Source organism: Staurois parvus, unplaced genomic scaffold (genome assembly GCF_062004578.1).
Source record: "Staurois parvus isolate SC_StPar_1 unplaced genomic scaffold, SC_StPar_1.0 ptg001249l, whole genome shotgun sequence".
Taxonomy (NCBI): Eukaryota; Metazoa; Chordata; class Amphibia; order Anura; family Ranidae; genus Staurois; species Staurois parvus.
In genome coordinates, this window is record NW_028319045.1 from 8,587 (window position 1) to 30,130 (window position 21,544).

Genomic DNA, 21,544 nt, shown 5'->3' on the forward strand with positions numbered 1-21,544 from the left:
TTACACACCTTTGTATCATCAGCAAAAAGACATACCTTACCCACCAACCCTTTAGTTATATCACTTGCATATAGATTAAATAGTACAGGACCAAGTACAGGGCCTTGGGGTACACCACTAGTGACTGGTCTTTTCTCCGAATGAACCCCATTTACATCCTTAAGCCAGCTGCATATCCACGGGACCACCCGGAGCTATGTCCTAGCTTGTACAACTTTTGTATTAGTTCATTATGTGGAACTGTTTCAAATGCCTCGCTGAATTCAAGATATGCTATGTCCACAGCACCACCCTGGTCCAAAACATTGGCAATATGGTCAAAAATTGAAATCAGATTAGTCTGGCATGATCTGCCCTCAGTAAAGCTATGCTGCTTTGGGTCCATCAAGTTATGTGTTTTAGAGTGATCCTTTGATCCATTTTGTATCTTCGGCATTCGTTTTGTATTAAAAAATATTTAGCATTTTTTTCTGGCTATATATTTGATATTATATCGGACAGATTTGAATGGGACGGTTTCAATATTGGTCCAACCCACCAAGAGAAATGGCATGAGCTGATTGGACAACATTGACTGGCGTCAATGTATCTGAATTAACGAACAGAACAAAATTCAGATCCATTTGTTATTCAAATTATCAAAAAAATGTGAAAATCAAATTAATTTCCCCATGGGCCTGAACTACTATCGCATCATGTGATCTTATAAGAATGAACAGATACAAAAAATTCATTTTAATTTTATTTCACATAAGTTTCTGTTGTGATTTGGATATTTGTTTACATCCGAATGTCCAACTAACAAATTTTCAAATAAAAATTGATTTGTAAAGAACCAAATCACACATGTCTAATCAGAGATGCTTCTTTTCAGGAGTGATTCTATTACTCCTCACAAAGATAAAATGAAATGGAAGACTTACTTTCCTGATGCATATAGACAGTATTGGGTGAGGTTCATCTGTAATACAGAATTTTCATGTGTTTTTGTTTTTTATGTTGCAGGGTTATTGGCAGAAAATTCCAAGGCCAACATATTTCATGGATTGTAGCACATTGATCCTGGCTCTCTGTGTCACCAGTTTGATATTCTTCCTGATGAGAAACAGAAAAAAAAAGTATAAGCACTTGCCTCCGGGGCCTTCTCCTCTTCCTTTATTGGGAAATGTGTTACAGCTGAACATGAAAGATCTGCCTAAGTCATTCATAAAGGTGAGAGCCTGCAAGAGCAGTTGGGGGGGTGCAGCAAGTATATGACCACTGGGAGACCATATGTAGCTGATCCTCATGTGTGCTTAGTTTAGGTTCAAATCTTGAAAGTGCAACAAATTAAGTATTTTCATCACTGTGGGGTTTATTTACTAAAGCTGGTTCACTCAGAATCTCGTGCACTTTTGCATGGAAACCAATCAGCTTCCAAGTTTTATTGCTAAAGCTCAAATGAACAAGCTGACTTTAGAAACTGATTGGTTACCATGCACAGGTGAACGATATTCTGCATGAACTAGCTTTAGTAAATAAACCCCTGTGTGTCTTATGATCAAAAACTGAGCCAATCCAGGTGGAAGTAAGATCCTTAAGGGGTACCACCACTTTCATGGGAAAAATATATAGTAACTAAAAACGATCAATTTATTAAAAGTGGACAGTGCAGAATCTAGTGCAGCTCTGCATAGAAACCAATCAGCTTCCAGGTTTTATTGTCAAAGCTTAACTGAACAATCTAAAGTTAGAAGCTTATTGGCCATCATGCACAGCTGCACCAGATTATGTACTTTCCAGTTTTAGTAAATCAACCCTGTAGCATATACAATTGCAACACAAGCCCTGTTGTAATTTTAACATAATTAAAAATTACCTTTCCTTTAAAGCTGCAGAAATTTTCTGTAAAATTCAATGCAATATGTCAACTTAGAGGCCTTCTGTACAAAGCCGAGGTACAGATCTTCCCCATAAATGTAATTTCCTGCTTGTGATTGGCTCACTAATTCTCCCAGAAGTGTGCACTAAGTCAAATTTTAAGCATCCTCCACGGCAAAAAAGTTATTTTTGGTGAGATACTTCTAAGGGGTTAATTACTTTTAAATGGATGCAGACCCTGCAAATTTCTTCATTAGAACACTGCAAGGACATCAGCTAACTAGAATATACACAGACACTCCCATTCAGGAATCAGTACTCCAAGGATTTAGTTAAGCATACAGCTTTGTCTTCAGAGCAGAAACAGGTGGGGCTCTGTTACAAAGTTTGGTAAAATGCTTGCAAAGTACATACTGTAGATCACTTAGAGGGGATTGTTTGTTCTCAAAAAAGGTGGAGATCAGTAAGGATCAGAGCAAGAGTGTGTGTTGGTATGCAAATACATAACAATGCAACTGACATCAGCTAATTCAGGGACCATCTGTCCTTTACATATTGGAGAGAGCAGGTGTGAAATTCAGAGTAGGTACAGTAATTCCAAATATTTTTTGTTGTTTTGGCCATAGCTTGCGAAGATCCATGGAGATGTGTTTACTGTCCACTTGGGAAGCAACGCAGTGGTGGTCCTTCATGGATATGATGCTGTGAAGGAGGCTCTAGTAGACAACGCAGATATTTTCGGTGACAGAGCATTTCTTCCAGCAGGACAACTTGTGTTTAAAGACTATGGTATGTAACACCTCTAATCACATGTAAACCCTTCCTAAGAGAGCTGTGAGTGCTACCAAAGCTGATCTCCTTCTGAAAATGCTAGCAAGCTGTTTTGCTGATATATTTCAATACTTTGACCTGAAACAAGTTTTGAGCAACTCGAAGCATTGAAGCAAGAGCATCGGTATAATAGTCAGGGAACTACCATTACCTGAAAAGTCAGTGGTGGCAGCCTCCATGTTTCTCTCACAAATATTTTCTGATATTTCATGAGTGGATGCCTTCAAAACTTGTGTCTGTTTACACCCGCATACCTTCAATCTGATCTGCTAGGCCAGGGGTCTGCAACTTTAAAGACATAAAGAGCCACTTGGACCCGTTTCCGAAGGGAAAAAAAAGACTGGGAGCCGCAAAACCATTGCAACATTTAAAACAAATCCGACACTGCATATATTGTTTCTTACCTTAATGCTATATACAGGATTGTGCAGTTAGCTTCATCCCCCATATAGTAATTCATCCCCCATAGTAATTCATCCCCCATATAGTAATTCATCCCCCCTATAGTAATTCATCCCCCATAGTAATTCATCCCCCCTATAGTAATTCATCCCCCCTATAGTAATTCATCCCCCATAGTAATTCATCCCCCATATAGTAATTCATCCCCCATAGTAATTCATCCCCCATATAGTAATTCATCCCCCATAGTAATTCATCCCCCATATAGTAATTCATCCCCCATATAGTAATTCATCCCCCCTATAGTAATTCATCCCCCATATAGTAATTCATCCCCCACATAGTAATTCATCCCCCATAGTAATTAATCCCCCATATAGTAATTAATCCCCCATAGTAATTCATCCCCCATATAGTAATTCATCCCCCACATAGTAATTCATCCCCCACATAGTAATTCATCCCCCATAGTAATTCATCCCCCATATAGTAATTCATCCCCCCTATAGTAATTCATCCCCCATATAGTAATTCATCCCCCCTATAGTAATTCATCCCCCATATAGTAATTCATCCCCCATATAGTAATTCATCCCCCATATAGTAATTCATCCTCCATAGTAATTCATCCCCCCTATAGTAATTCATCCTCCATAGTAATTCATCCCCCATATAGTAATTCATCCTCCATAGTAATTCATCCTCCATATAGTAATTCATCCTCCATAGTAATTCATCCCCCATAGTAATTAATCCTCCATATAATAATTCATCCCCCATAGTAATTCATCCCCCCTATAGTAATTAATTCCCCATATTGTCTCAATTCACTTACCTTTGCTCCGCGCGTTCCTCTCGCTGTGTTCCCGCGCTGTGTTCCAGTCTTCAGGGCGGACTGTGAGAGGAGTTCGTCACGCTGCCCCGCCTACATCCAGGCTGCCCCGCCTACATCCTGACAGCCAATGTTCCACACTCCGCGGGCCGGATTAAAAGAGTCCTGACTTTTGAGGCGGCCGCCCGAGAGGAGGGAGGGGAGTGGGCGCCCGGCACACAGAAGAGCCGCATGTGGCTTGCGATCCGCGGCTTGCCGACCACTGAAACCTTATTGCCTGTCACCTGGTGGGCAGTGTGCTCCGGAGCCGCAGCAAAGATGAAAAAGAGCCGCATGCGGCTCTGGAGCCGCGGGTTGCCGACACCCGTGCTAGGCAGATCAGATTGGAGGGCAGGCGGGAGTAAACGGACAGCCGAGCAGAGTGGGGTTTATTTACTAAAGCTGATTCACTGAGAATCTGGTGCTGCTGTGCATAGGAACCAATCAGCTTCTAACCTCAGCTTGTTCAGTTAAGCTTTAGCAATAAAACCTGGAAGCTAATTGGTTTCTATGGAGAAGGGCAAAAGATTCTGAGAGAACCAGCTTTAGTAAATAAATCCCACAATGTCATTGTCTGCCATGCATAAATGGAGCCGACACTGACCTGTCATCTGTCCAATCTGCTCTGCACATCTGGGTATCGGTGGACAGATCCCCGGCTGAGCACAGTGGATTCCAGCCCATGTACAGGGCCTATTACCATTCAATGCAACAGAAAGGACAAACCCTGCTGTAGCTGGAGGACAGGCAGGAAGCCTTGGATATAAAGTATATACTGAAAAAGTAAGTGCACTGCATGCAAATTGTTGACTTTTTCAACATATTTGAACAAGCAAGCATTAGATATTAATTTAAACAGTGTTTACAGGTAAAGGTGATAAACTGTATGTGAACAAATAAAAAATAGCAGTGACTTTCGACGATGATTTGATGGGCGGACAACCTATCTCTTGCCTTGCTCTTCTTTTCTCTTTCCTCCTTTTCTTTTCTCTCTTCCTTCTACCTCTTTCTTTTCCTTTCTCTTTTCTCTCTTCTCCTGGAAGTATGGCCTCTGCCAAGGGCCCAGCTAGCAGTTTTAGTTTACCCAGTTTTTTGTGATTATTTTGCCTTGGGCACTTCTTCTTTCCCTTGGCTTGGTCTAATTATATAATTCTTTTGACATAGATTGAATGCTGGGGGAGGATGAGCTCTGCTTAACGAGAAGTGGGCTAGATGGTTTATATCTCTGCCCCTCGACACAAAGCTCCATCACTCTATGGCAATTTAGCCAATTTTATGATATAATTACCATTGACAATCTTTCTTAGTACTTTATGACCCTCAACCAGTTAGTTTTCAGGTTGATTGTTGTTTTAGTTCCTACATACTTACTGTATATAGCCTGTGTGGCATTGCCACCTCCTTATTTGTGGCTGGCCACCTCCAACTGGCCCATGTGTTGGCTGAAGGCCTTTCTACTGTTTTCTATATTTTGTATTGTATGTAACATATCAATAAATATTATTGAAACAGAAAAAATAGCAGTGACATAGTGTATTCATCCTCATAATCTAAATGAATGCTAATTTGTCATGTGAAAAGTACACCTTTACCTTTATCACCACTTCAAATCCATCAAATTAGAATCAGGTGTTCCAAATTAGGTGCCAATGATTAGAACGCCCCACAATTAGGTGCCAATGATTAGAACGCCCAACCCAAGGAGTAAGTTTGGTGGTAACTATCTTATTTAAACTTCATATACAGGTGAAACTCAAAAAATTTGAATATCATGCAAAAGTTCATTTATTTCAGTGCAGCAACTTAAAAGGTGAAACTAATATATGAGATAGACTCATTACATGCAAAGCAAGATAGTTCAAGCCGTGATTTGTCATAATTGTGATGATTATGGCTTACAGCTCATGAAAACCCCAAATCCACAATCTCAGAAAATTAGAATATTACATGCAAACAATAAAACAAGGATTTTACATAGAACAATATCGGACCTCTGAAAAGTATAAGCATGCATATGTACGCAGTACATGGTTTGGGCCCCTTTTGCAGCAATTACTGCCTCAAATCGGCGTGGCATGGAAGCTATCAGCCTGTGGCACTGCTGAGGTGTTATGGAAGACCAGGATGCTTCAATAGCGGCCTTCAGCTCTTCTGCATTATTCGGTCTCATGTCTCTCATCTTTCTCTTGGCAATGCCCCATAGATTCTCTATGGGGTTCAGGTCAGGCGAGTTTGCTGGCCAATCAAGCACAGTAATCCCATGGTCATTGAACCAGGTTTTGGTGCTTTTGCAATGTGAGCAGGTACCAAGTCCTGCTGGAAAATCAGCATCCCATAAAGCTCGTCTACGGAAGGAAGCGTGAAGTGCTCCAAAATCTCCTGGTAGAGGGCTGCGTTGACCCTGGACTTAATGAAGCACAGTGGACCAACACCAGCAGATGACATGGCTCCCCAAATCAATACAGACTGTGGAAACTTCACACTGGACTTCAAGCATCTTGCAGTGTGTGCCTCCCCATTATTCCTCCATACTCTGGGTCTTTGGTTTCCAAATGAGATGCAAAAGTTGCTCTCATCAGAAAAGAGGACTTTGGACCACTGAGCAACAGACCAGGTCTGTTTTTCTTTAGCCCAGGTAAGAAGCTTCTGACGTTGTTTGTTGTTCAGGAGTGGCTTGACAAGAGGAATACGACATTTGAAGCCCATGTCCAGGATCCGTCTGTGTGTGGTGGCTCTTGATGCACCGACTCCAGCCTCAGTCCACTTCTTTTGAAAGTCCCCAACACTTTTGAATAGCCTTTTCCTGACAATCCTCTCCAGGCTGCGGTCATCCCTGCTGCTTGTGCACCTTTTTCTTCCACACTTTTCCCTGCCACATAACTTTCTATTAATGTGCTTTGATACAGCACTTTGGGAACATCCAACTTCTTTTGCAATTACCTTTTGAGGCTTTCCCTCCTTATGGAGGGTGTCAATGATGGTTTTCTGCACAACTGTCAGGTCAGCAATCTTTCCCATGATTGTGATTCCTACTGAACCAGACTGAGAGACCATTTAAAGGCTCAGGAAGCCTTTGCAGGTGTTATGGCTTAATTAGCTGATTAGAGTAGGACACTTTGAGCCTAGAATATTGCACCTTTTCACAATATTCTCATTTTCTGAGATTGTGGATTTGGGATTTTCATGAGCTGTAAGCCATAATCATCACAATTATGACAAATCACGGCTTGAACTATCTTGCTTTGCATGTAATGAGTCTATCTCATATATTAGTTTCACCTTTTAAGTTGCATTACTGAAATAAATGAACTTTTGCACGATATTCTAACTTTTTGAGCTTCACCTGTATCTTGGGTCTTGTGTTATCTTTGAAATTGACATGTGAATAGTCATCATGACAATATTACAAGAGTTCTGTAAGTCCCTCAGAAGAACGTTGTGGATGCCTATAAGTCTGTTAAGGGATTTTAAAAATTGCCACATTTTTTTTTTGTAGCACCTTCCTAGTTTAGCACGGGGAGTTAAAATCTTGATTGTCAGTAAGAAAGGCTGAGTAGCAGCCTGCGTGTAATAGTCAAATCATGTTCTAGAGCTGAGAGGCTCTGCAGGCCAGCCCCTTTGGAATTTTCCCCTGCTCTAGGGCTTTTGAAGGAAGGCTTTACAGGCCGTGGGTAGATCTGAGGAGTAACTGGCTGCACTCTTGAGGGGTCCTATCCAACCCTCAACAGGAGGTTGGCAAGGGCTGGGACACCCTTAAAAGTGTTGGAGCCTGCTCAGTTGCAGGAGAGGGAAGTAGAATTCGGGTGGAAGACAGCAAGGAAGATGTGAGGATGAAGGAAGGAGGCTGCAAGGAGGCCCATTGGGATGGGGCCTACCTGCAGGCCTGGAGCTGGAAAGGAGGAAAGCTTGAAGCTCCCCGGCCCCCTGAGAAAGGACCACCTGTATGGCAGGGAAGGAGTGGCTCAGCTGATAGGCCTGGTAGCATCCACCAACCCACAAGTGGTACAGGAGAGGATCTGAGGGAGTACACCTACACCCCCTGGGTGGATAGGGGAAGAAGCACTCTGGTGTAAAACCAGATTATCCACCTGCCAGTGACTGTTCATCTCTTAAAGTGACAGGAATCAGATCCCTTGTTCCGGGATACCTCCAGATTGCTGGGTGAAGAGGAGCAGTTCATCTGGGGTCTGGGGTGATGCACTAAGGAGATGCTAGCTAGCTCTCCAACAGAGACTGTGCTGCAGAGAATTCTTGTAAATAGTCCCAGGAAGTTGTCCTCAGTTTATCAGTACCCTTAGGCATCCTGTACATCTCTAACCCAATCCCAGTTCAAATCCCCTAAATAAAACAACATAGCCAAAGCTTGAGGACTGATTTCTGACTCTGGATGCAAGCTTTTGTGAAGATGTGTGATGCCTGGCTGTACAGCACTATAGGGGGACCCAAATCTTCCAGCGACTCCTAAGGGGGTAGTGCTATATTTAAATCATTCCACTGCACGAAAGAAAATCAACAAATGGCAGTGTCCAGAGCTGGCTCGGAAAATTCATCCCAAAACTGACTGTTTAATGCTAAAAGTAATTGACAATGTTAAAATGTATGCTGGTGCCACATCCCTAATTATATGTATTTGTAAATAGAAAAAAGACCTAAAAATGGGGACTTTTGAGGCACAGCATCAGTATAAAAACATTATTTATTGTATAGCAAAATCCAACATATATGATATGGTCCTATTTCACAACAACAATACTGAATCATATAAAAGATAAAAACTTTACAACATCAAAGAACAGCATATCTCTTCTCATATAATCCAGTTCTTTATGGACTTTGGGCTCAACACGTTTCATTGACTTGATCCACTTCTTCAGGAGCCATCACCATATAAATATTGTAACTGCTAATACAAACAAAGACAAAAACATAATTCATATTTCTCATTCTGATTTAATAAAGTATCATATCATGGGCACGCCGAGGGCCAGGGAGAGAAAAACCAAGGGACCAACCCTCTATGAACCCCAAAGGGGACGGTGGCATCTGAGTCGATTGATCGACTTCAGTACAACTAACCTGCCCATAGATGGATTGAATCCAGCTGGTCCCTGCTGAACCGGTCAAGTTTTGATCCTTCTATGGCTTTGTCTCCAGATCCTTTGTGTAGGTCCGGGAACTCACCAATCCATCTTGCATATTAGCTAATCTATTTATGCACTGCTTATTGGTTAGTTTTCATGATATAACAAATGTTCTTTTAGAGTATTTTTTTTTCACAAAAATCTAATATTTTTGATCTATGTTACAGGAGTATACAGGGCCATCTTTAATATTGATTGGACCCTAGGCAAACATTTTCTTGGGACCCTCCCGCAATTTTGCTTTCAAATTAGACTGGACCCTTACCCATACTACCTCCATTATAATATAGTATCCCCCTTCTCCAGCATTACACAGAACCCCTCCCCTATACTACCCTCATCATTACCCAGGACCTCCTCCCCATACCACCCCCATCATTACACAGTACCCCCCTCCCCCATACTACCACCGTCATCACACAGACAGAACTCCCCTCCACCATACTACCCCCAGCAGTACACAGGACCCCCTCCCTTCCCTCCTCAGATCTCTGCATTGCCCCCCCCAGCAGTCTCACCTTGACACTGTCCAGAGGATGTCAGGTGAACACAAGGCACACCCTGCTGAACCTTAAGGCAAGGAAGTTCTTCAGAGGGCCAATGGTCTGTGGCTTGTCTGACAGACACTCCTCCCAGATAAGGTTTACCTTACTGAGCTGGCCAATCACCGCACAGGCTGCAGACATTACACCCAACCAATCACCAGTGCTCCTAACATTCAATTCCACCCTCATCTCCTGAGCAATTGCTAAATCCCCTTATCAACTGTTTGCCGGCAGTGCAGGCTCAAGTGGCAGCTCAGCTGCTTTGGGGACCAGAACAATGACTGGGCCGGGGCAGCTGACCCTTTTGCCCCATGTTAAAGACTGCCCTGTGGGTATATATATATATACCATGAGAAATATTTAGTCACTTACTGCTGTGCCTTTGAGGCAGAAAAAGAAGAGAAATCCCAACAATCAATGGGGCACAGACAGAAAAAAATGTAGTTCTTATTCACCGGAGATGAAGAAAAAAAAAGTTTTGGCTTTACATATACTTCATATCAATAATTATTAAAAAATGCTAGTTTTTGTCAACAGGGTTGATGCTTAGTAATGGGGAGCGCTGGAGACAGCTGCGACGCTTCTCCCTCACTACGCTGAGGAACTTCGGGATGGGGAAGAGAAGTGTTGAAGAACGGATCCAGGAGGAGTCTTGTTGCCTTAAAGAGGAGTTTAGAAAAAAAGCAGGTGGGTTTGAAATGCTCCACTGGTTAGTACATGACCTGTTTGGCTTCAAGCTTTAGAACAATTACCAAAAGGAAATGATCTGAGCCAAGCAAACAATAATACTGACATGCTGGCTTTTAAGAGATGGCTATATAAGTGTCACAATTTCCTTTTAATGGTCACTATGGACAACACAACATCTCCACTTTTGTGCTCATTTACACTAGTTTTCATGATTCAGTCTCACTAATGATTCACTTGATTCATAGATGGCATTTCATTTCCCCCTAGGTTCACCCTTCGACCCTACATACCTGGTGACCTTGGCAGTATCAAATGTTATCTGTTCCATTGTCTTTGGTCAACGTTTTGATTATAAGGACAAGAACTTTCTTTGTCTTTTTGCAATGTTGAAAAATGGATTCAGAATAAGAAACTCATACGTTGGTCAGGTAAAACATCTACTCTGTGCTCATGCAGCTTACATGTTCACTTATAAAGGTTATATCTTTAACTGAAAATCCCCTCCCTTCCTTCTTTCCTTCCTCTTCTTCTACATACCTCTTATATAGTCAGAAAAATTAGTAAGGTCAGCAATGACAGCCTCAATTTTTGTCTGAAATAGGCTATCCTATTAACTGAAAATCCCCCCTTCCTTTCTTCTCTTTCTCCCTTCCTTCTTTCTTAGAGTTTTCCTAGAACTGAACTTTACTCTTTCAATCACCATTGACTATTTTTAATCTTTATGCTGCAAGTATATCATATTTAATTGTCTTAACTTTTTTTCACATTTCTTCAGTTATTTTCAAGTTTCCATGCCTAGGCAAATAATGTCATATATCTTAAGAGTCTTCAGGAGGGGGAGAGGGGTTTTCTCAGCAACGCGCACTACCTGCCTGCATGCAGGGCCATCTTTACTATTCATTGGTCCCTGGGCAAACATTTTTTGAGAGGTGCACTATGTATGATGTGCAGGGTTGAGGGGTGCGCTGTGTATGGAGTGCAGGGTTACACTGTGTATGGAATGCGGGGTAGAGCGGTGCACTGTGTATGGAGTGCAGGGTTGAGGGTTGTGCTGTGTATGGAGTTCAGGGTTACACTGTGTATGCAGTGCGGGGTAGAGCGGTGCGCTATGTACGGAGTGCATTGTTGAGGGGTGCGCTGTGTTCGGAGTGCAGAGTTACACTGTGTATGGAGTGCGGGGTGGAGTGGGGCACTATGTATGGAGTGCAGGGTTGAGGGGTGTGCTGTGTATGGAGTTCAGGGTTACACTGTGTATGGAGTGCATGTTTGAGGGGTGCGCTGTGTACGGAGTTCAGGGTTACACTGTGTATGAAGTGCAGGGTTGAGGGGTGCACTGTGTAAGGAGTTCAGGGTTACACTGTGTATGGAGTGCAGAGTGGAGTGGTTCACTATGTATGGAGTGCAGGGTTGAGGGGTGTGCTGTGTATTTAGTTCAGGGTTACACTCTGTATGGAGTGCAGGGTGGAGTGGTGCACTATGTATGGAGTGCAGGGCTGAGGGGTGTGCTGTGTATTTAGTTCAGGGTTACACTGTGTATGGAGTGGTAGGGTGGAGTGGTGCACTATGTATGGAGTGCAGGGTTGGGGGGTGCACTGTGTACAGAGTTCAGGGTTACACTGTGTTTGGAGTGCATGGTTGAGGGGTGCACTGTGTACAGAGTTCAGGGTTGCACTGTGTATGCAGTGCAGTGTTGAGGGGTGAGTTATGTACGGAGTGCAGTGTTGAGGGGTGAGTTATGTATGGAGTGCAGTGTTAAGGGGTGAGTTATGTACGGAGTGCAGTGTTAAGGGGTGAGTTATGTACGGAGTGCAGTGTTGAGGGGTGAGTTATGTACGCAGTGCAGTGTTGAGGGGTGAGTTATGTATGGAGTGCAGTGTTAAGGGGTGAGTTATGTACGGAGTGCAGTGTTGAGGGGTGAGTTATGTACGGAGTGCAGTGTTGAGGGGTGAGTTATGTACGGAATGCCGTGTTGAGGGGTGCGCTATGTATAGAGTGCAGGGTTACGCTGTGTGTGGAGTGCAGGGTTGAGAGGTGCCCTATGTACAGAGTGCAGGGTTTTGGGCTGTGCTGTGTACATCCAAGTTCCCCTCCACAAGTACAAAGCTCCCTTCCTAATAGATTTAATTTCAGAGCTCACCCACTGAAAACACACGCACAGACACACACAGACACACACACAGACGCACACACAGACACACACACACAAACAGACAGACATACACATTCATACAAACAAACATACACACATAGACACACACACACATACTGTATATATACACTCACAGACACGCATACACACATAGACACACACATACATACACACTCACAGACATGCATACACACACACACATACACACATACACACAAAATGTTCACAGTGGGGCTGCATAGGAATACTTACAGTGTGTTCGTGCAGGCTGCAGGTGAGGTAGAGCAGGAAGAGTTCAGAGCAGCCTCCGGGAGAGGAGTGCTGTCACTTGTAAATACAGAAGCAGTGTTTCTGTATTTACAAGTGACAGAAGTGAGCAGTTCTCGAGGTCGCAGAATTAAGGCTGAAAAAAAAAACACTGGAGGGCAGCATTGGCTTAGGGGGCAGTTGCTTTGAGCCCCACAACAATGACTGGGTCCTGGGCAGCTGCCCTTTTTACCCTGCGTTAAAGACGGCCTTGGCTGCATGCCTGAGCTAAGGGCAGATGGATTTCAGGAAGTACATGTTACATGAATCATCTGCCATTACTCAAGATGGCCACAGCTAGAATTGCTAAGGGGTGTTTTTCAAAGTGATTTTTCAGCAAAATAAAGCATGGAGACATGGATGGATGAGTGAATTTGGATATTAAAAATGAATTAAATAGCATTTTTGGTTTGTGGAGCTCAGATGCAGTGTAGTTCCCTTTTAAGAAGGTCAGCAATAGCAGGCTACATGCTTAATGAAGTGCTTCCTTTTAAATAATATGTCGACCCAAAATGTCATATTCCTGATATGTGCCTGCTTTACCATGTACTTGTATGAAAATGTATCATGTTCTCTGTGTGAAATACCTAGTGTTCCTTACGGTTCCTCTGCTTTCCCATTAAAAAACTGACCACTCCAAGCATGAGAGCACAGTATGGTCAGTTCTCTGGCTGTGCTAGGTGAACTCAACCTGCTCCCCTCCAATGATCAGAAATGTGTTGACACGGCCCCCCTGGGAAGGTCAGTGTACTGCTGTTTCTCCTTCTACAGCTCTCTAAGATCTGCATGTAGCTGAGAATAGAGGGTATATGATCACTTATTAAAAAGTGGGAAAAAAAGGTATTCATAATGTTTTTATATGTATGCACAAATTGGTTGTCTTTTGTTTATTTTTTTTAAACTCAACGGGTTGTTTTACAAGCTGATGGTTCACATATACTTTAACTTTTCATACTTCCCTTGCTCACTTTATTCTCTCTACTTCCTTCCTTTCTTCTTATTACTTCTTCCTTAATTGTGAAATGACATCAAGGGTCTGCATTGCAGGAAATTTCTGGGAATTTTATATCTCTCTAGAGCAGCCATTCTCAACACGGTTGAAAACCTTAGGGTTCCTCCAGATGTTTCTGGGTGTTCCTTGAGCTGTGGCTATTTGACCTCCCATCTGATTGTCCTTTCAAAGATCCAAGTCCATCATTACTTAACAGAGGCACTAGAATGATGTTTAAAGCTGTATGTAGGGTGGCATTCTGAACACCACTACAAAGGGGTCAATCTTTCCACTGACCACCAATGTAAGGTGCATTTTCGTAATGACCCCTAATGGACTAATTCTAGCAGGGTTTCCCGGACACGTGAAAAGGATTCCTACGGGGTAAAAAGGTTGAGAAAGACTGCTCTCGAGATTCAGGCTTTGTTGGATCAACATGGTCAATGTTTGTATCTCTGTACCTATTTTATTATAAAGTATATTTTGGATATTCACATATATTTGAGGCCCCATGATGCAGTACATATAGTACCTGGAAACATATACTTGGATTTGCTGAATACAATATTAGTATTATAATACTTAGACTCTTCTGTCTCATTTGAGGATTGCTTCTCAACACAGCCAGCTTCCATGTTGCAATATTTGTTTGAGGCCAACAATTACTTGGGAGCCTCTAAACCTATTCTAAAATATTCTAAGCTGCATGTTAATAAAGCACAGTGATTTGCTTTACAAATGTTCCTTGAGTATCAAAGTCCAGAAGCAAATAAAAGTCTATTTATTTTAATGAATGATGGGGGGCTGTGTGGAGGATAGAGTTTGGTCACATGACCTGTCAAAACAATGTGTTGGCCTCTGCAGCATTATTACACTACACCGGAATCAGAATCCCTAAATAAAGTGTGTGTATGTAAACCTGAATTCATTAAATGAAGGGTTATTAGGTATAACATTATGCCACTCCTGTACACCTGCTGTTGTAACTCATGGTGAACTTAACCCGCACTGCTGACCCTAAAATCAAAAACATAATAGGCAGCATCATACACCATACCCCCTCAGGCAGCTCTCTGTAGAACCAGGGTCATTCTCGTATTCTCTTTAGGCCTTCAGGTTGCCCACCTGAGGCCATGGCAGCAGGTGCCTGGGAGGATAATGTGTCCTTTCCCAGGTTGGTTTAGTACTATCCAGGAAAGATCTAGAGCCTAAAGAATAAATACCCTTTCCCATTATCCTCAAGGTCATTCACCATGTGAATGGTTGGATCGGCATTACTATTCCTGTTGTGTTCTGCCTATTCATCCATAACATTTCTAGGCTGCCTGGATACAGAGGAAGTCAGAGGTAGAATTCCCAGCACTTAAACATACTGAGAACCTCACTGAATAATTGCAGCTCCCTGTTAAGCAGAGAGCCGAACTAAATTTCTGTAGCAGTCCTCCTGTTAGGCATGGGAACAGACCTATATTACACTAAATTTCTACCAATTCTAGCACATACCTAGGAGGGTGCTACACTTAATTTGGTACACCTTGTGCCATGTTCCACTCTCACACTCACAGTTCCTACTCTCCTGGCATCTAACTGTGAAAATGTGTTAAGTGACCTGGCAGTAGCCTGCACCTAAGTCCAAACTCCTGTCAGGGGAACCCTGACCAAATACCAGCCACTTCATAGATTTCACTCGCAGAGGAAGCAGTCACTCAGAGGAGCAGAGTCTGTTTCTCAACATGTGCTATTCAGGCCTCTATAGGGAATCTTTCAGGGCTTCATAAGTCATTGCAAATTCACTTTGAATTACAGCCCTGGAACTTCCCTCTTCACTGACCCAAGGTGGGTTATGTAATTAACCTGGGTTTTCTTCCCCTCTGGTTTATGAGTTCCCTGAGGTCCAAACCACCAATCAGAGCACATTCGATCAGCCAGGATAAGCCTCCTCTGCTGCTTGTGCTTGCTTTCACGTTCATTGTGGAAGTGTGACAATCAGTCAGTATGCTATACAATGTTTGACTTTGGTAGCCAAAATGGGTTGGAATAATGAGAACCTGATGGCAACATTTTGACAAGAACTATCTGACTATCTGATAAAAGAGGACCTGGCAGGTAAAGAACTATCCTTTTTTCTGGATGGTCTAGTTTATCTCACCATCTAGATTGATGTCCAATTTCAGGAGCATTTCAAGGAGTATAGTCACCAGCAGTGCTTTTACTCTGCCCCTAGTTCCTCTGTATCTAAAGAGGTACCACAAGCAACCTTCATCAGTAAACCCATGCAACTTGGCCAAGCTCAGCAATCCTCAGAGGAAAGAACTCCCTACCGCAACCCAGAAACTTTCTTGTACTGTGGATAGAAGGGGCATTTCCTCAACCCATGTCCCTGGTGCCCAGAAAACATCTTGGTCAAGTTTGCCTTACGAAGGGCCTACTAGACTGTTCTTTTCCACCATCTGTTAATTCTCCTACTTTTAATCATTCATTTCTATGACAGGGGCTTGTTTAGGAATCCATTCCCTTCGTACCAGCCATCAATGGCACTCTACTCTCCAGTGGGCTCATGCTCCCGCAAACAGCGCCCCTCAAGATGTTCATAGAAGTGTTACATTGGGAAACCCTCTCCATCCTGGTTTTACCACAAACCACCTCTTCCATTATCCTAGACCTTCCATGGTTACAGCAGTATTCACCAACCATAAACTATTCAATTTTCAAAGTTCTGTGCTTGGGGAATCTCTGCCATTTCCAGTGCCTTTGTCTTACTCCAGTTACTGAACACTTGGTCCATGCTTAATCCATTTCACATGTTTCATCTTCATATACTGATTTCTATTATGTCTTTACCAAGCGCTGCTGACACCTTGCCCGTTCTGTGACAGAGCTATAGATCCTATCCTTGGATCTACTCCTTCTCAAGGAAGAACACTCCTCAAGGAATAACCTACCCACTCCTAATCCCTGAGACATAAGCCACACCAGAATATATGTGTACTATATACACTATATAAATCCTGTATAATAATATACACAATATTGCCAAAATAATGGAATACCCTCGAAATCATTGGATTCGGGTATTCCAATAACCAACATAGCCACACATGTGTATAAAATCAAGCACCTAGGCATGCAGACTGCTTCTACAAACATTTGTGAAAGAATGTGTCACTCTCAGGAGCTCAGTGAATTCAAGCGTGGTACCATGATAGGTTGTCACCTGTGCAGTAAGTCCATTCATGAAATTTCCTAGCTACTAAATATTCCACAATCAACTGTTAGTGCTGTTTAAACAAAGTGGAAGCAACTGGAAACAACAGCAACTCAGTCACGAAGTGGTAGGCCACGTAAAATGACAGAGCGGGGTCAGCGCATGCTGAAGAGCACAGTGCGCAGAAGTTCCCAACTGTCTACAGAGTCAATAGCTAAAGACCTCCAAACTTCATGTGGCCTTCAGATTAGCACAACAGTGCATAGAGAGCTTCATGGAATGGGTTTACATGGCCGAGCAGCTGCATCCAAGCCTTACATAACCAAAAGCAATGCAAAGTGTCAGATGCAGTAGTGTAAAGCACACCGCCACTGGACTCTAGAGCAGTGAAGATGTGTTCTCTGGAGTGACGAATCACAATTTTCTGTCTGGCAATCGATGGACATGCCTGAGTTTGGCGGTTTCCAGGAGAAAAGTACTTGCCTGACTGCATTGGGCCAAGTGTAAAGTTTGGTGGAGGGGGGATTATGGTGTGGGGTTGTTTTTCAGGGGTTGGGCTTGGCCCCTTAGTTCCACTGAAGGAACTCTTAAAGCGTCAGCATACCAAGACATTTTGGACAATTTCATGTTCCCAACTTTGTGGGAAAAGTTTGGGGATGACTCCTTCCTGTTCCAACATGACTGCACACCAGTGCACAAAGCAATGTCCATAAAGACATGGAGGAGCAAGTTTGGGATGGAAGAACTTGACTGGCCTGCACAGAGACCTCAACCTAATAGAACACTTTTGGGATGAATTAGAGCGGAGAGTGCCAGCCAGGCCTTCTCGTCTGACATGAGTGTCTGACCTCACAAATGCGCTTCTGGAAGAATGGTCAAACATTCCCATAGATACACCCCTAAACCTTGTGGATAGCCTTCCCAGAAGAGTTGAAGCTGTTATAACTGCAAAAGGTGGACCGACTCAATATTGAACCCTACGGACTAAGACTGGGATGCCATTAAAGTTCAAGTGCCTGTAAAGGCAGGCGCCCCAATACTTTTGAAAATATAGTGTGTGTGTGTGTGTGTGTGTGTATAAATATATATATATATATATATATATATATATTTATAATCCCAAGACTACTGAGGTCTGAACACCATCATTGTTAAAAATCAGTATCAATTACCTCTTATCACCAGCTTATTCAATCATCTTAATGGAACTCAGATCATCTCCAAACTCGACCTGAGGGGAGCCTACAATCTGGTCCAGATTAGAGTTGCAGACAAATGGAAAACAGTGTTCAATATCTGGGATGGGCATTATGAATGACTTGTGATGCCCTTTGGATTACATAATACCAATCCAGATTCATATTGGTCAGATACTACTAATCCCTTCTTACATTCTCAGTCTCTGCTGCACCCTCAGTCTCCACTGTATCAGCAGTCTCCGCTGCATCCACAGTCTGAACCTCCATAGCTTCAGCCTTCAAGACATCCACGGTCTCAGCCTGTACTGCACCTGCACTCTTTGTCATATTCATAGTCGGAACCTGCTCAGTCTCTGTTACACCCACAATCTCAGCCTACACTGCAACTACAGTCTCCTTTACATCCAGTCTGAACCTTTGAACTTCTGCATCCAGTCTGAACATGTTTTGAACCTCTGCTTTGCTTCCTCTGCATCTGCAGCTTCTGCTGCCTCCAGGTTGATCCTTTACTCCACCCACAGTCTCATTTGCCTGAAAGCCTCCAGATGCTACACCATCAACCTGAATATCTGCTTCCAGCTACTTTGTGCTGATGCTTCTCTCCCACTCTAGTTTCTCATAACCTGACACCTACCCTCTTCTGCAACTGCAAGTATCTGATTGATCTAGGGGTAGTCTTTAGACAAGCCCAAACTCCCATGAGGGGGTCCTTGGTGGAATGCCAGCTATCTTTTGGATTCCACTTGCAAAGGGAGCAGCCACTCAGAGGAGCATTGTCTTTGGCTCGATCTGTGATGGTCTGTCTCTGTCATTTTTGTTCCTTGTCACCTGACACTTACCCATGTCTTGGCTCATGACCACAAGCACTGACATTTATATAACTCTGGGCCAGCATCTCAGACTAGGAAGTAGATACTGAAAGAGAAGCAGACCACAATATTATTGGGAGGGGTAGCTGTGACCTTTGGGAAAGATGGACATGTGTGGTTTGTTTTGTTCCTAATCTAAATTTGGATTACATTTTCTGGGTTGTTGATCTAGTCAGTTAAGTAGCAGAGGGGGTTGTTAATCAGTTTCAGCTGCTTTAGTGTTAATGAAATTATCAACAGGTACACTAGATGGGCAACAATGAATGACCCCCAAAACAGGAAGGGTTTTACAGGTGGAGGCCACTGACATATTTGTTTCCCTACTCATCTTTTCTGACTGCTTTTCACTAGTTTTGCATTTGGCTAGGATCAGTGTCACTACTGATAGCATGAGGAGATACCTGGACCCTACAGAGGTTGCACAGGCAGTCCAACTCCTCCAGGATGGCACATCAATATTTGCCATTGCCAGAAGATTTGCTGTTTCTCCCAGCACAGTCTTAAGAGCGTGGAGGAGATTCCAGGAGACAGGCAAGTACTCCAGGAGGATGGACAGGGCCGTAAAAGGTCCTTAACCCATCAGCATGACTGGTATCTGCTCCTTTGTGCAAGGAGGAACAGGATAAGCACTGCCAGAGCCCTACAAAATTACCTCCAGCAGGCCACTGGTGTTAATGTCTCTGACCAAACAATCAGAAACAGACTTCTTAAGAGTGGCCTGAGGGCTGACATCCTCTAGTAGTCCCTGTGCTCACTGCCCGGTACCATAGATTTCAATTGGCTTTTGCCATTGAACACCAGCATTGGCAGGTCTGCCACTGGCGCCCTGTGCTTTTCACAAATGAGAGCAGGTTCACCCTGAGCACATGTGACAGAAATTAAAGGGTCTGGAGAAGCCATGGAGAATGTTATGCTGCCTGTAACATCGTTCAGCGTTACTGTTTTGGTGGTGGGTCAGTGATGGTCTGGGGAGGCATATCCATGGAGGGACACACAGACCTCTACAGGCTAGACAATGGCACCCTGACTGCCATTAGGTAACGGGATGAAATCTTTGGACCCATTGTCAGACCCTGGTGGTGGTGCTGGTGCAGTGGGTCCTGGGGTCCTCCTGGTGCATGACAATTTCCTGGAGGATGAAGGATTGTATACCACTGAATGGCCCCCATGCTCGTCTGACCTAAATCCAATAGAACACCTCTGGGATATCATGCTTCGGTTCATCCGACAACACCAGATTGCACCTCAGACTGTCCAGGTGCTCAGTGATGCCCTGGTCCAGATCTGGGAGGAAATACCCCATGACACCATCCGTCGTCTCATTAGGAGCATGCCCTGACATTGTCAGGCATGCATACAAGCACGTGGGGGCCATACAAACTACTGAATACCATACTGAGTTGCTGCAATGAAATTTCAGCAGAATGGACTAGCTTGCTGCCTAATTTTTTTACTTTGATTTTTGGGGTGTCTTTGAATTCAGTCCTCTGTAGGTCGATCATTTTCATTTCCATCAAACGATGGGGCATCCTTACATTCCTAACACATCACCCAGTTCATATCAGTATGGATATCCAGCATAATATTTTTCCCCATTAAGATCTGATGTGTTTTCAAAGTGTTCCTTTAATTTTTTTGAGCAGTGTACATACCGGTAGATGTTCCATTATACATTACTTAACATGCATACACTTAACATGAAAACTACTGTATATATCTGACACTAGAGTTACTTTAAAGATCACTAAACATTAGCAGCTATTAGTATTAGAAGTTACTGTTTCTTAAATGCAATTGTTGCAGTTGTTGCATTTTTTATTATATATTTTCTTATTTTTCTTTCCAAAAATAGCTGCTCAATTCCTTTCCAAAAATTATGCATTTGTTACCAGGACCACACCATCAAGTGATTCAGAATTTCTTCACTCTGAATGAGTTTGTGATGGATAAAGTGAGAGAGCATCAGAAGACACTGGACCAAAACTGTCCCCGGGACTTCATAGATTGCTTCCTTATAAAAATGGAGCAGGCAAGTAAGAACTCGGTCACAACACTCTGGGTTTCTGGAAGACCTGCCCTGTTCTAGAGTACATGTAGGAAATAAAGCATATGTCAAGACAAAATAAAAAATTAAAATAAACAATATGAAGTACAGTACATCTCTGCAATACATGCATACTGTATCTACCTATGTTGTTTCCCTTTAAAGACCCTACAAGTACAGATAAATGCCTGTTGAGATGCACTCAGGTCCTAAATCCTGTTGTGAGCTGGCAACACAAACCATTTTTGTGGACTGAGTGGTGTCAGACGTGCCGAGTTGTCTTTTGCTAAACTACTTAAACCCTTCCACTCGTCAACGTAGACCTTTCTCCGTAGTTCAAAATAAGTACAGAGAGGGCAAATTAGGCTTCTTGAATTTCTGATATAATTAATGGGCATTTTATTTGCTCTCATTAAACAAATATAACAACATGAGCATATT

At 42.9% G+C, this 21,544-nt stretch overlaps 1 protein-coding gene across 2 annotated transcripts in view; it reads left to right on the forward strand.

Annotated features, from left to right (window-relative positions):
• The first annotated feature begins 1,008 nt into the window (after positions 1 to 1,008).
• The window catches only part of LOC149437896 (cytochrome P450 2C8-like), a 33,519-nt gene continuing 12,983 nt past the window's right edge, over positions 1,009 to 21,544 (forward strand). For both annotated transcript variants that reach the window (XM_089660497.1, XM_089660496.1), the window contains exons 1-5: positions 1,009 to 1,212; positions 2,487 to 2,649; positions 10,188 to 10,337; positions 10,608 to 10,768; positions 20,912 to 21,088. In XM_089660497.1, coding sequence (XP_089516623.1) covers positions 1,042 to 1,212; positions 2,487 to 2,649; positions 10,188 to 10,337; positions 10,608 to 10,768; positions 20,912 to 21,088 — 822 coding nt within the window. In that variant the 5' untranslated portion in view covers positions 1,009 to 1,041. The remainder of the gene's footprint in view (positions 1,213 to 2,486; positions 2,650 to 10,187; positions 10,338 to 10,607; positions 10,769 to 20,911; positions 21,089 to 21,544) is intronic.